This window comes from Barbus barbus, assembly GCF_936440315.1.
Source record: "Barbus barbus genome assembly, chromosome: 32".
NCBI classification, from domain to species: Eukaryota; Metazoa; Chordata; class Actinopteri; order Cypriniformes; family Cyprinidae; genus Barbus; species Barbus barbus.
In genome coordinates this window covers 11,302,969-11,317,733 of record NC_136760.1, presented here as the reverse complement: position 1 = coordinate 11,317,733, position 14,765 = coordinate 11,302,969, and the positions used below count along the sequence as shown (strand labels likewise).

General features: G+C 37.0%; 1 protein-coding gene across 1 annotated transcript in view; it reads right to left on the bottom strand.

Moving 5' to 3' along the window:
- Positions 1–827: 827 nt before the first annotated feature.
- Positions 828–14,765, bottom strand: part of ccser2b (coiled-coil serine-rich protein 2b) — a 91,787-nt gene continuing 77,849 nt past the window's right edge. The window contains exons 8-10 of the mRNA XM_079389121.1: positions 14,297–14,383; positions 13,176–13,286; positions 828–2,846 (exon numbers count right to left, since the gene is read on the bottom strand). Coding sequence (XP_079245247.1) covers positions 2,061–2,846; positions 13,176–13,286; positions 14,297–14,383 — 984 coding nt within the window. The 3' untranslated portion in view covers positions 828–2,060. The remainder of the gene's footprint in view (positions 2,847–13,175; positions 13,287–14,296; positions 14,384–14,765) is intronic.

The following is a 14,765-nucleotide window of genomic DNA, read 5'->3' as shown; positions in this document are numbered from 1 at the left end:
TGGCCAAGGTGAGGCGCTCTCATACCCCTTTTCCACCAAAGCAGTTCCAGGTGCTAGTTCAGAGCCAGTGCTATAGCTGGTTCTTAGTTGGTTCGACTGGCGAGCCCTTTAAGAACCGATTGCTTTTCCACAAACTAGAGAGCCAATACAGAGCCAGGTCTTACGTCACTGAATACGTTTCATGTTTCGGTTCGGTAGCACGACACAACGGGCTTGTTCGAGGTGCATGAGCACCATGCAGATCGATCGATCGGCACACAACATACTAAAGCACACAACACACTAAAGCACAGCGAGAGCGATCCAAAAGCATAAAGAGCAGTCTGCTTTCCAGTCACTCCCGCAGCACCCCGATATGCCTCGCAACGAATGGTCCGCGCAGCGCCGATCCATCCCGAACAAGCCTAAACAAACTATCAGCAATGGCGGACGTTGCATTACTATTGATGTTCATGGCTTTGCGAACCTACATCGGCATCCAAACACGGCGAATCAAGCGTGTTAGCGTTTAGCTGCTATTTCAAATATGGCGGTCCAAGTTTCTGTTTGTCTTGTTGGTCACGGTAACCCCGCCCCCAGCTCCAGACGCAAGCGGTTCTTCCTTCTAGCCCAGCAATGTTTTGGTGCTACTTACGAATCGCTTTTCCTGGTTCGGAGCTGGTGCTTTGGGTGTCGAAAAACAAAGAACCGGTTTGAAACTAGGCTCTGGCTCCGACCCAGCACTTTAACTGCCTTGGTGGAAAAGGGGTATCAGGGGGTTTATGAGCGCAGAATGGCCACTCACGCCCTGGAGCTCACATCTTCTAAAACGTTGAAACAAATCTTTAAATAGATGTTATCTTTATTATCAACCGCATATTTGACGTCCAAACAAATACATTCTTGCCTAAAAAACTATTAAAACTACATTATGTGACACAAAACAGTATAATTGTTTTCATTATAGTGGATTTGGGTGTTAAGGCTAGAAGGGAGACAACTGTGGCTAATGGGCATGCGCACATAAATATAGTGTAATTTTTGTTACACTGTACAACAATAATTACTATTTTTGCATTATTGTAAGGGGTAAGAAAGAGAGATTGAGAGAGATGTCATGTTTAGGGTCGGGGTAGGTGTAGACATTAATAACACAAATAGGTAGAAAATTTAATTTCATTGTTAGTTTCCGGTCGGAGCTGTATCCCTTGTAGCCACAACCAGATTTGGAGCATCCGCCATGACACTCACTGTGAAAAATATGGCAACTTCGGCAAATGGAGTGATACAAACAGTGAAACGGCTGTTGGAGTTAAGTTGGACTCTTGGACTACTATCACACTCTTATCAGCCAATCAGATTCGAGGACCATGTTCCTATCCCTTAAATCGGAGGAATGTGGTCCAGGACCAATAATCAAAAACATGTCCTACTTGGTGAAATGACTGTAATTGTAAAGTAACCTTGCATTTCAAAGTCACTGTATAGGCTAATGTACCTTTTTTTTCCTTAACATTTTACATTATGTTCACGGCTTTACAACTCATTCTGCGGTTAAGATTGACTTGGCTTCCAGAACTTGCTCTCATTAGGTACGGTGGTGGGAGGCCAATTCCAGCAGGACACAATCTTCATGCTAGTGGCAAATAACAAAGGTACAAAGGGAGATGGGTAGAGAAGCAATTGGAAGAGACTGCTCCTCTGAAAATCTCAGTGGGCACCCCTTCATCATGGCCCACACGGTGCACATACCGTGGTGGTAGTTAAGAAAGGAAAAAGCAAGTCTCTCAACAGAATCAATGAGACCAATACAAAAAACTCACGTGGGAGCAATAACAACACTACTTGCTTTTGGTCGTTATCCTAAAGACGTGTCGTCTTGCTAATGAGGAGCAATATCTTATGCAAGGTGCATAGGTACAAGGTTGACAATAGTGTCTCTTAAAACTTAGTGCATTAAGTCATGTTTTGTACATAGTAAGCATAACTGCCAGGACACTTAAATGGTGCCTTACGAGCAGGGCCTTAAGAAGCAGCTTTTCTATACTCTGGTGGGATGTCCAAAGCCCTGCTTAGCTAATCTAGAATTGTGGAAGCATACGAGAAGGCAGAGTGGGGAAGGTTGTTGTTTGACCTTGTTGAGCCTTAGGGTTTGGTTGAGAAGAAATTGTCTTTGGCTTAGGAAGGCGGGAATGTTTAGGCTGGAGGGGGGCACTGGCTCTGGGCAAACTGCTTTCTATGTTTCTGAGCAATAAAGGCTGTCTGCACCCTTGATTTTGTTGGTTAAATATTGGTGCAGTGGTGCTATGCATGGTAGTTTGTCGGGCTGGGTTGATGCAAAGCAGTCCGGCAGCTGATAAAGCTTGATGTCTTGTTCTGGATAGACCTGTGGCTCCAAACCTATCTAGGGCTCCGGGGAACACACTGACCCGTTGCACTTCCTGGGGCTTGATGAGTGTCGAAGTTCTCTTAATAGAAGTGGGTGGCCGTGGGGTTGAAAAATTGCTTCTTCTCAAAGGAAGTTTTTGTATACTTTTCTCTAGCTTGCAGCAAAAGCTGGCAGAAGCTGGTGGGATTGCTGGCTCATTGATTTTAACCTGGCTGCTCATGAGGCCAAGCTCAGCAGGATCAGAGCTCTGAAAAGTTCTGGCAGCAGAGCTATCAGCAGATATAGTTATTGTTGGTATAGTACAGTTTGGGGTAGACTCGACAGTGATGGGACTTTGTAGGTTTGGGGAGCAGGACTGGGGCATCAGTGGGTCGTGACCAGGCTCGGCATCCACACTGTCACAAGAGGTTGAACTTGACAGTCCTTCATGGTTGTGGAGCTTGTTGGGTAAGAATCTGGGGGTCTGTAGTATTTGAAGCTATTGGAGAGAAAAAAAGATAAGTAGCAATTACTGAACATTTGTTTGCTCTAATTTCAGAATGATCATATTAGGGTGATACTTCAATTACTAGAATTGATCTGTTTAAAAAAAAAAAAAAGTTTTTAAAAAAGTATTGGATATACAAGATATTAGGAGGACAACCTATTTTGCCTGATACCATTAACTAAAATTGCAAAATTAAACAATCAATAATATGAACAAAAGCTTTCCACTTAATGAAAAATGATATTGAACTTTATTAAAAAAATAAAAAGTAAAGCTTTAACCATGAGAATGTTTAGTAATTATTAATTAATTACTAAGGACATTATTAACTATTAATTAATTAAATAATAGTTAATAAAGGACAGACATTACAACACTCAGTAGTAGTTCTGACTGAAATTAGTCTCGTCTCCATACAGAGATGTTATATATTTCATATTGTAGCTTAAATGACTGATAATTACATTTGACCAAAAAAAAAAAAAATCTCAGATCAACATTCAACAAAAACATTTGTTTGTGTGTATGTGTTCCACAGAAGAAAGAAAACTACATAACAGTAAATGATGACGGAATATTAATTTCTGAGTGAAATTAATCCTTTTAATTCTCTTAGATTATTGATTTATTGTTCCATATGTACTGGCAAGGCTTGCTGTATACATACCTTGGCATTTTCTCTGCTGACATTTTAATTCCCCTCTTTTTGTTTACAAAGCATAGACATGTATCACAACTCAATGCAGAGTTTGTAATTAGTTTTATTTCACCCACAGAGGTTGAATCCAGTGCCAATGAACAGGATTTAAAGAGGGCTAAAAATTATTATAAAGAAAAACCATTAACATTGATAAAAAAAAAAAACAGTAGAAAAAAGCAACTATAAGTATCGATTAATCGGTAAAACCGATATATCGGTTGTGCTCTAAGAGACACTATCTGCAGAAGCAGCCACACAACATCAGATGAACCTGCTCTGGATGTTAACTCAGACTGGAGTGAGACAGAGTGAAGCATCCAAACACGACAAGCTGTCTGAGAGGGCTTTGATCCTTACAGTTCTTGGCAAAGTGGAACTCAGCCTCTCCACACTCATTAGCAATAATGCAGACTTACACGTGAGGTGGTGAGGTCACTGTCAAAGCAGCACATGCACTCAAGCGCACTCTCAGACTGACAAAAGTACACAATTCAAGTTAACAACTTAGTACTGGCACCAAAAAGCATCTAAAATAGAGAAGCTAGTATTGTCACAAAGCAAAACATCGAAAGTAGGACACAGGGGCTTTCTAAGGATGGTACATAGACAAATTTTAATAAGCCTGCTTTTAATATTTCAAATTCAAGATCACAAGAAATACACATGATATTAATAGAGAAGCCAACCTATCCACACAAAGTGAATTACTCCATATGATGCAAGGCTCTGTGGTATGCAGGACACCAAGGTGCTGGAGTAGAGTACTATTGTTAGCTGAGTCTTTGATGTCTGCTCTGCTGTTTCGTTGGATGATTTCCAGTGGGTGGTATTTAGTCCATGTAAACAGAACTTTAGGAATAGTCACCAATGTCCCTTTATGTTATCTCCACATGAATACCATGCAAAAGTTACCAGGATTAGACTGAAAGACTGAAAGCATGGTGGGAGTTAAAAGATTGCATATACTTTTGTTCACACTAGTTTCATGCTAGCATGTGTAATAGTTAATTACTAACATTTAAGATTAACTAATCCATAGAAATGGCCTGATTCGAAAGAATAATTTGTTCACACAAAGCTATCATATACGAACAACATGAGAGTGAGTAAATAATGACAAAATGTACATTATTGGTCTAAAAAAAATGCCCAATGTCAACCTCCATCATCTCCTCTACTTCACAAATGCTACTTCATTTCCTGGTCCACAGCACCCTCTAATGGATACCATCCTCCATACAATGCAGTGTTGTATGCTTTTTTTTATTGACTGAGCCTATCTCTGTGTTTTGTGCCATTTCCAGGCCCCAGACCTCTTCTCAAAAATACAATCCTTTTAAGTTTTTTCTACAGTACATTTAGAATGGTTGAGACAGTGCAGTGAGGGTTTTGCCTAGAGAGGTGAAGTCTCAATTGGGCTAACCTGAGAACACCTACAACCCTGTCAAAACTTCAGAGAAAGTCTTAGCGGAGGTGCTTGGGGCGCTCAGCTGTTCATACATAATTTATAACAGCTCACCAAGAATTAAAATATGTCAGCTGAGAAAAGGTGACAGAGTTCTGGATCAGAAAGAAGCTATGGAGGGAGGGAAAACGTAGACAGACAAATACTGAAAAGAAGAAAAGAAAGAACAGAGACCGTGCAGAGAAAAAATAATATTACACACTACACAAGTGTACACAAATCCGTGAGTGAAATGAAGAGAACTGTCAGAAGTTTGCCACAATACGAAGATCCCCCAGCTCTCCACAAATGACTCTCTGCCAGTTGGAGAACCTTTTTTGTTGTTTCCATGAAATGCATCACTCGAAACTATAGATGATGCCAGAGGTGCTGCAGTTTCATTTGATTTCCATATACCTACATTGACTCCAAATATGCATTGTAATAAGGATAACCTACCACCTCCAGATTCATCCAGCATTTCAAATAATTATCTGAATTACAATAATGTATTTTTCTAAAGGCAGTAAGTCAAGGGAAACGAAAAGAAAGAAAGAAAGAAAGAAAGAAAGAAAGAAAGAAAGAAAGAAAGAAAAAGAAAAAAGCCAAAACCTTAAAATAAAATAAATTAGTACAATACACTAGGCAATCTTAGATGACTAGTAAGATGAAATAGAAAATTACTGTCCTACAAAAGTTTTTTGCTTGTTTTGTAAGCATTTTAACAATTAGCACTTCAAATTAGAAATCCAAGCACAGTATTTTGTTTGATTTTTGTACCAGTGGCGTCAACAGGGCACATCAGCACATATAGTGAAGAACTAGTGAATGAAAAATGAAAAAGTGAATTTGAAAATGAATTTTTTTCAAAACATTAAAAAATGTTTTGAAAATTTTATTTTTCAAACTTGTCAGTGGCTAAAGTCCAGGATTTAATTCGGGATTAGCACAGGACAGTTGGTTTGCAGGGTTTGATGAGTTGCCTCTTGGCATGTTTTGAGGAATTGTTAGGAGGCTGGTTTGTAGGTTAACATTTTGTTTTCTCTGAATGCCAAGTAATTTTATATTTTGCTTCAGTGCTGCTTTTGCTATAGTGCTGCTTTTTTAGTGAGTTGAGAGCAAAGATATTGAAATCAACATCTTTTGTTTTGTCTACCAATTCTCATCACTCAGCTGGCTCACTGAATGTCGCACTGACTGATCTTCCAGTATTTTCACAATGCCGGTATCATATTTTTTACATTTTACATTTTCCACACTTTTCAGTACCAATATATTTTGCATTCCTAATTACACAAAAGTCCAACAAAAAAAGGGCTAAGGGTGTAAAAACCGGAGCTGAAGCCTTGGTCTTATGGTCTTGAGCTTGAGAGCTCTCGGGACCACATAAATACAGCCTCGGATTGGGCCTTTGTCTCATCACTTGATGTCTTGGTCTGATAGTCTGAGGTGCAGTGTTGAAAATGGATGTATGCATTCATGATACATCTATGTTGAAATGCATTTTCTCCATTTCTCCATTTAAAATGGACAGTCCGGTTCTTGGGCATACAGACCTTGATCTGACCAACAGTTAAGCCCAATATTGATTATTTAGGAACTACATATTTATTATTTAGGAACTACATCCCGCACAGTGTGCATGCTGTGAATTTCACTACAGCAAAAAATTGGGCCATTTCTTTTAAAGCTACTCGAAAAAGAATACGGAAATAAAAACAATGGGATGAAGTTAGAAAACAACAAAAATGGACATGCAAGGAGGTCAGAAGGTACCTTGATTTGTTCAACTTTGAAGAAACGAGTTTGAAAGTATAAATCAAAGATGGGCAGCTCTGGTCCTTAAGGGCCACTGTCCTGCAGAGTTTAGCTCCATTCTTTATCAAACACACCTGCCTGTACAATTCAAATAATCCTGAAGACTTTGTTTAGATGTTTCAGGTGTGTTTGATTACGAATTAAGCTATACTCTGCAGGACAATGTACAGTGGCAGAATTGCCCACCCCTGGTATAAAGCAACTCAGTACTGTCCTCTGCATGTCACATGTCTGCATAAGTTCATGTTCGGTTTAGTAAAGTAAAATGCTTGACTGTGCATGACACAGCAGATGAAAAATCAAAGCTTACCTCAGGCTTTAGGGAATCTGGTATTAGTTTCAGTCTTGGGGGTCTAGTATTACCACACTTACATTTACTTATGATTGCACAGGCAATCAAACGTATACACAGACATAGGGCCAGTTTTACTAAACAGGGCAAATTAGCGCTAGAGCACAATTACAAAACAGCGCCGATGGGCGTGGAAATTTCTGTGGGTGATTTACTAACAATGTGCAAATTAAAAAACACAGACGCAACATCTCATTTACATATCAACCAACACAATCTACCAAGCGCAGTGCAAATTACCTGAAACAGTTTTCGTAACATCTGAATTTTCTGGTGCATGCAATCACATACAGAACACAGCGCAGTGAAGTGAGCAAGTTTCTACTCATTAATAATGCGGACTGAGCCTTTCAATAATGAACTGTTGGTCTGAGACCCTCACTGTTATTGCAACTTGTGCGCGTCCACGCTTCAAAACACGCAACTGATGTTTTATATCCTGGCCTTTGTGATTTGAATATCACACTAAGCAATATCCCAATTCGTAATTAATGTTGGTATACCATGCAGCCCTAGACTGAACTGTGTATTTGTATGTGGGGGTGGGGGGGACTTGCAAGCAGCATAACAAAAAATGTTTCTGAAGACAATCACCTATTGCACCTTTAAGAAAAAACGTGCTATTCACTGTGCCTAAAATGTATAATTGATAAAAAAAAAAAAAAAAATATATATATATATATATATATATATATATATATATATATATATATATATATATATATATATATATATATATGTGTATATATTTGTATTGAACATTAATGGAGCAACAGATTTTGTGTGAAAATAAATCATACAAGTCTGTCATTAAAATGTTAATATAAAAATATATATTTTAAAATACAGAAACAAAATAATTTGAAAAAGTAAGGATTCTGAAAGCATTAAAGGAGATCCCATAATAATTGAATATGGATTTACAGTTGTAACAACAAATTATATTTTATTATATGATATGATTAATATCATGTTTTAAATATGATGGTTTCATTCTAAACATGGTGATTATCTATAAAATGGACACCCAACATAATATATGATATTTACCATCTGAATCTAACCATGTCATGTCAACAAATGAAAAGGTCCTGCAAATGAATAACGTTCTTTGTCTCCATCCTCAGTAACGATGTAATCATCAAATCCCACGCTCTTTACAAATTCAGAATTTTATGCCTCAAGAATATTTGCAATGAGTAGGAATACAAGCTCAAAAATATATTTCATGGTATACTGAAACAAAAATGTCGTTATACCTTTTTCTGCCAAATTATATTTTGCACAGTATATTCTTTTTATAGTATCTTTAAAAATAGTCATGTTTAGGGTTAAGGAATCTAAAATGCATCTTTAAAATATAAAAATGTTACTATATAAAATATATATAATATTTAGTTTATATATTTATGATTGTAAGATTTGCTATATTTTACATTTCTATAACAGCAAATGTATAATAATATTGTTTTATTGTAGATGCTCTCAATAAGTCCGTACTGTAGGCTTACCTTTAAGTAACTATCTTTATACCTGCAAATGTTACATACTAAAGCCTATGTACAAACAAAGAGGCTAAGGCTAGGCACTCTAATATTGGTCTGGATCTTGGGGGTCTTGTACTGGTCTTGACTCCAACTCCGGAAGTAACCATGTAAACTTCCAATACACAGATTTCACAGAACTATAGGGGTTGGTCAAACAGATAAGAGAGAATAAAGACAGAGACTTGAAAAAAATAGAGTTCAATAGAATGAAAGACAGAGATAGGTTTAAAGAAAGAATGAAAGTATTGTGAACCTGAATGATGCAGATGGGCTGTCCTCACTGTACAGAGGAAGTGACCATGCAAACAGAAATAAAAGATGAAGGAGTTGAGAGGGTGTTTTAAAGAAAAGACAGGCAGTACTATACCACGCAGTGTCTCTGAAGTAATGAACTAGATGCTCCACTCCTTTTGCCAGAGTTTGGGAGAGGCAGAGGGAGAGAAACAATAAGCAAAAATCAGTCAATGAAAGATTTAAACACAGATGACAGAAGCAGAACAGGAAGTGACCTCAGCACACAAGACAAACAACACTAAGGCAAGCTTTTTACTATAACAATATATATATATATAAAAAAAAGAATAGCAAAAACTGAACAGCGTATTCAGCCATGACAGTGATCAAGGTTTTGTGTTTCACATGACATGAAAGAAAGCAAAAAAAAATGCATTCAGGTCCATGCTCAACTAAAAACAGGCAGAATTTAGATTCTGTCTGGACAGCTCAATCTAAGCACACTACCAAAGACAGAGACTGAATATGTGACTGCATGCGTGTCTTAAAGTCAGAGGGTTGTTGCCGTTCTCTGAGAGATCCCACATTGCCAGATCAAAAGCAGTCCTGTAATGTACTAGAAGCTCTCTTTCCTAATACCATGGTCTCCCACAGCTGCCTTCTGAAAGTGTTAGCAGTCGTTCTGGCTTCACCATAGGTCACATGCACTTTCACCAAAAAGTTTTCTGTGGAGGGCCTTTTCAGACAAATCTTGTTTATTAGATAATTTGTTTCTATAAATATGATGGCAGCTACTGTATGATGGGTTACTACACAGCTAATCCTTTACTCATCCTCATGCTGTTCCAAAAAAATAAATAAAAGAAATGCCTCCATATCATTTATTTTTTTCCATGAAGCACAAAAACAGATGCTTAGCAGAATGTCCAAGTTGCTGCTTTCTTTATAATAAAAGCATTGAGGCTGTCAAAATACCAAGAAGCACAATAAAAGTATCATAAAAGTAGTCAATGTGACCCTACTCTTCTGAAGCCATGCAACATGAGGAACAGAGATTGAAGGGTTACTTACTGAAAATTCACTGAAAATCTGCAGTAGCTCTCGAAACACAAGTCGATTTGCATACATTCAAACTTGACATCTCAATGTGAGTTTCATCAAGTTACATTTTGTCATGTCTCATGATCAAATATCTTGTGTCTCATGAACGACTGCATGAACAAGATTTGAGAGCAACATTTTCAGTTAATAAATGTTAATGTTTTGGGCAGTTCCTCAAAAAAGCTATTGCATGACTGAAAGAAAAATTTGGAACGACATAAGGGAGAGTAAATGATAAGTTTTCACTTTTTGGGTCAACGATTCATTCCTTTCACCCTAAAGGTCTGACTCACAACTGCATATTTTCAATGAAAAAAGATGACAAAACCAGATATCTCATAAGAGGTGCTCTATTGAATACAATCAGCTCTAATCTTCTAGGAATGTCGGTTGAGGGATTCTGCACTGGAATGTGACTGGATGGTGAATTTGTGTGCATGACTCAAGGGGGCACAAGGGAGAGGCAGGCGGACATGCAGCAAGCTCTGGGGCTAGTGCACAGACTGGTTCACTTGGTTAAGGACTCACTCTGTCTGTGGTGACGTGGTGCACATGGCCGCACACTCCCCCACTGTGAGTGTTGCCAAGAGGAGAGGATAGGGGCAAGCAAAATGCCCTGCACAGAGGAAGAGAAAGAGAAAGGCTGATCCCAACACCATACACACAAACACACACATACACGATACACACAGTTTCTGTATCAGACTTAGTGCCAGTCTGTCCCGTTTGACTGTCCCGTTGCATACCTGGTAAACTCTGATAAATCAAGAAATTCCAAAATCTTGAAAAGTGCACAGAATAGCATTTTGTCATTTTTGTGTCCAATACGCATCATGCTGTTCATTGATGCCTGGGATGGAATAAGGGAACTATTTCAAAATGGGCAACCTTCCAAATTTCCAAATTTCCATTCTCAACACAAGTATGCCTGATATCGCACAAGAAAACACCCTGAATCCAACTGACTTACCATGTAGAGAAACTTCTAATGGTGTGTTCACATTGACAGTGATCTGCAGCGATGAAGTGAAATGGTCATTCATTTTCAATAAGAAGGCAACATGGTGTAGTGGCCACCAATATGAGTGAAGTGAATGTAGCTCATGTGACTGTCACAATGTAAATAGTACACAGATTTTTTTGTTTGTTTTTTGTTTTTGTAGGCCTATTTATTTATTTTATTAATTTAATTTTAATAATGGGAGTTTTACTAAGAATGAGCTCATCCTGAAAAAACAGAAGTTACTGACAGGTTCAGTAATTATAACGTGGGCACTCTTTGCATGCCTTCTGTAACCCGTTCAAAATAAAAAAAAAATATATAATAATAATAAATAAAAATAATAATAATCTGCCAAGTACACTGCAAATTTTAGGACTGACAACTGTATTCAAATACAAAACTAAATCCAAAAATGCAATGACTGAAATAGTGACAATTAATAATAGTGATTACTCTTAGTCATGCTATGGTACCAAGAAAAGTTACATTTTACTGGCATTGTTACCAACTATTGAAATTCTGATTTTGTGGCAATACTACTCTCAGTAGTACACACTGATTGGCAATTTTCATTTTACCTAATTTCAAAATCATTTTAAAATAAACTTGTTTTATTTTGTTTCAAAAATGACAACCCTCCTATAATGAATGAACAATAAAACAACACTAGGTATTTAGAATGAGAACCTGAGGTTGACAATAGTCTCAGTTTCCTGTAGGAGGGGACGGAGACGTCATGTCGGTGACCGACGAATTGGGATCTCAAATCATTGGTCACAGACCTGATTCAGAGTGACCGACTGAAAGGGAAGAACATTTTCTGAAGGTTAAGCTAATTCATTAAGAAAAAAAATTTCAGGCCCAATTTTATGTCCTCTTTGTGAAAAGTACCAACCCTTATAAACACACAGGAAATGCAATTACACTCATCACTGTGCTGCTTTGAGCTATTTAGTTTTGTCAGACATAAACATTTTCCTTAGTCTTTGATCTGACCTCTATGAGGGGTCTTTTCTGAAGAATAACTGCACTCTATTTCCCCGTTGTCCATGACCGAGTCAGTACAGAACCACAAACCACCAGATGAGATCCATTTAACTAGAAGGATTTCTTCCAGAGCCTGTAATAAATTCCTTCACACAATTCTGCTAACAGAACTACAGCCTAACTTTCTTCAGAACTGTTGAGACAAACACTTTTCCATCATCCATTGGTGGTATACCTGTGGCCTTTCTATTAAAACACAATTTGGTACAGTGCAATTATAAACTGTTCCATGCATTAATTTTTTAATATAGTTGACAAACTGTACTCAGGACAGGAGAACCATGCTGGTGAATGCAACAACCCACAACTGGTCACTCGTCAGTTGCTAATATAACACAAAAAAATTGTAATTTGTTGCCATAAGAAATGCAGAAATCACAAACCTCAGCTTTACAGGGATAGTTCACCCAAAATACCTTCTTTCACGTTCCAAAGAAGAGACATTCAGGTTTTGAAAGACATAAGGGTGAGCAAATGATGACAGAATTTTCATTTTTGGATGAACTATGCCATTAAGATAATCTGTTAAGCAAGATAAATTACATTACGATATGGAACTCTACCATCAATATACTCGACAAATTGTACATGTATATATACTAAACATCTTCCGTCTTCCATTCACAAAACACAATGCAACTGTTCCTATGTGTTGCAGTGTAACATGGGAGTCAGACCTTTGTAAATAACATACTACCTACAAAACCCTACCTTAATCCTAAGAGATAGTGTTAACAACAGCAAACATACATAACCATGCCACTTTAGTTTGCTCATACAAGTCTTTGAGCTCTTTTGTGACTTGCTTTTTACAGGACTTGTACCAAAGTGCTCTGCATCACAGGTTCAATAGTGTATCAGGTGAGTTAAAGAGCAAATTTACTATTTCAGAACATCCATAAATATGAAACTGATACATGATACAAACAACACAATGTATTAGTTTACACACTATGGTAGAAGTGATTTGAGGGGTAAATGTAGCTATCCCTAACTATGTACCTAATATACCCACCACTATAGTGATAAAGCTGCCCTGATCATGTTTTCTATCTCTGCATGTATACTACTTACATTATGTGCCTTCCACAAGGTTTGAGTATCCTTGTGCTGGTTCTCCGGTGATTCCTTGTTAGCCTCTGAGCCCTGCAAGCAGCGGCACTGCATATCCTCAACTGGAGAAGACTATGAAAATTAAAAATAAAATGATCATGTACCGCCACATAAAACAGCACAATTAACAACATACAAATGACACAATGGTCTCACCACATTTGTTTGATTTTTCCAGGGAACTCTCAATAGGTCACAACACAATAATACACCAAAATCAAATGAATAACTTTCGCTATACAAAAAAAAAAAAAGAATCCTGTTTTAACACTGTTAAGCTATTTTGTATTGCAACAATATGACAATCATAACAACTATTATATTTAACCAAAAATTATATACTATTTAAATATTATTAATATATTATTGATACATTTGTGGAGTATACAACATGTGGTAGAATCTAATGAGAATCATCACTGATTACAAATTACAAAAATATAATTAAATAGAATAAAAATGTGTTTAATGAAAATGACCCAATGCATAAAATTAATAACTTAAAATCTATATTCTATAGCATAGCTTAAATTTTTCATATAACATATATTAGTATAAAAGACAAACTCTTACACAAACAAAAATTGAAACTAGAGAAATAATGAATTATGAAAAAATTTAAATGATTATGAAAGGATGTGAGCTTGGAGTTCATGTACAAAATCTCATTTGGCAACAATTTTTCATTGCAAGTCTGCCGATGTAATTTCCTAACATAATATTTTCACTCTTGTTGCTTTGATAAGAAACTGTTTAAATAAATAAATACAGCTTCTGCCTGCAAGAGCTAGATTTTATAATTAATAATCAGTTCAACACTGCCTGTTTTAAGACATATTAATTTATAGTAGGAGCACGATTGTATTGTTACTACCTCATTCACAATCTCATTGACAAGTTCTTTACTTACCATAGCACATCTCAGTAATCTATCGGAAATAACATGCTAATAATATAGCATTTTCTTACTTTTCTCAGTACTGCATTTTTCTGAGTGATTTCTTCAGTACTGGTTTCATTGTGATTTTTGGTTGATGTTAAATCAGTTCCCCTTAAGTAAATATTTAGACTATAATACGTACAAGCTGCTGGGAAAGTTCAGCGATCATCCTGTCTTTGCTTCTGAGCTCATTTCTCAGTTCTTGAACCTCATTCAGGAGCAGCGCAACCTAGAAAATAACAGAAGATAAACCTGCATCTTTTTTGCCCAATCAGAACAGGGGTTGATTTGTATCAAAGCTTAGATGGAAATATGAAAAATGTATAAGCCTAGTCATATATGATCAGTTATTAGCCTAACATATTTATTAATAGCAAAAATATGACAATACACACATTTGTTTTTAGGTGAGTAGATTCTGCTGTTGGTGCATTAAACAATTCAGTTTATATAACATCACATTTGCATTACACATTAAAACTGAGAGTAATCTCATGCCTAGACAAAGGTAGGTGTACATGATTTATTCGGACATGATTCATTTTTAGGATTCATGTCTGTGAATGAATTATTACTGCAGATTTGTACTGTGATATTTATGATCTTTTCAG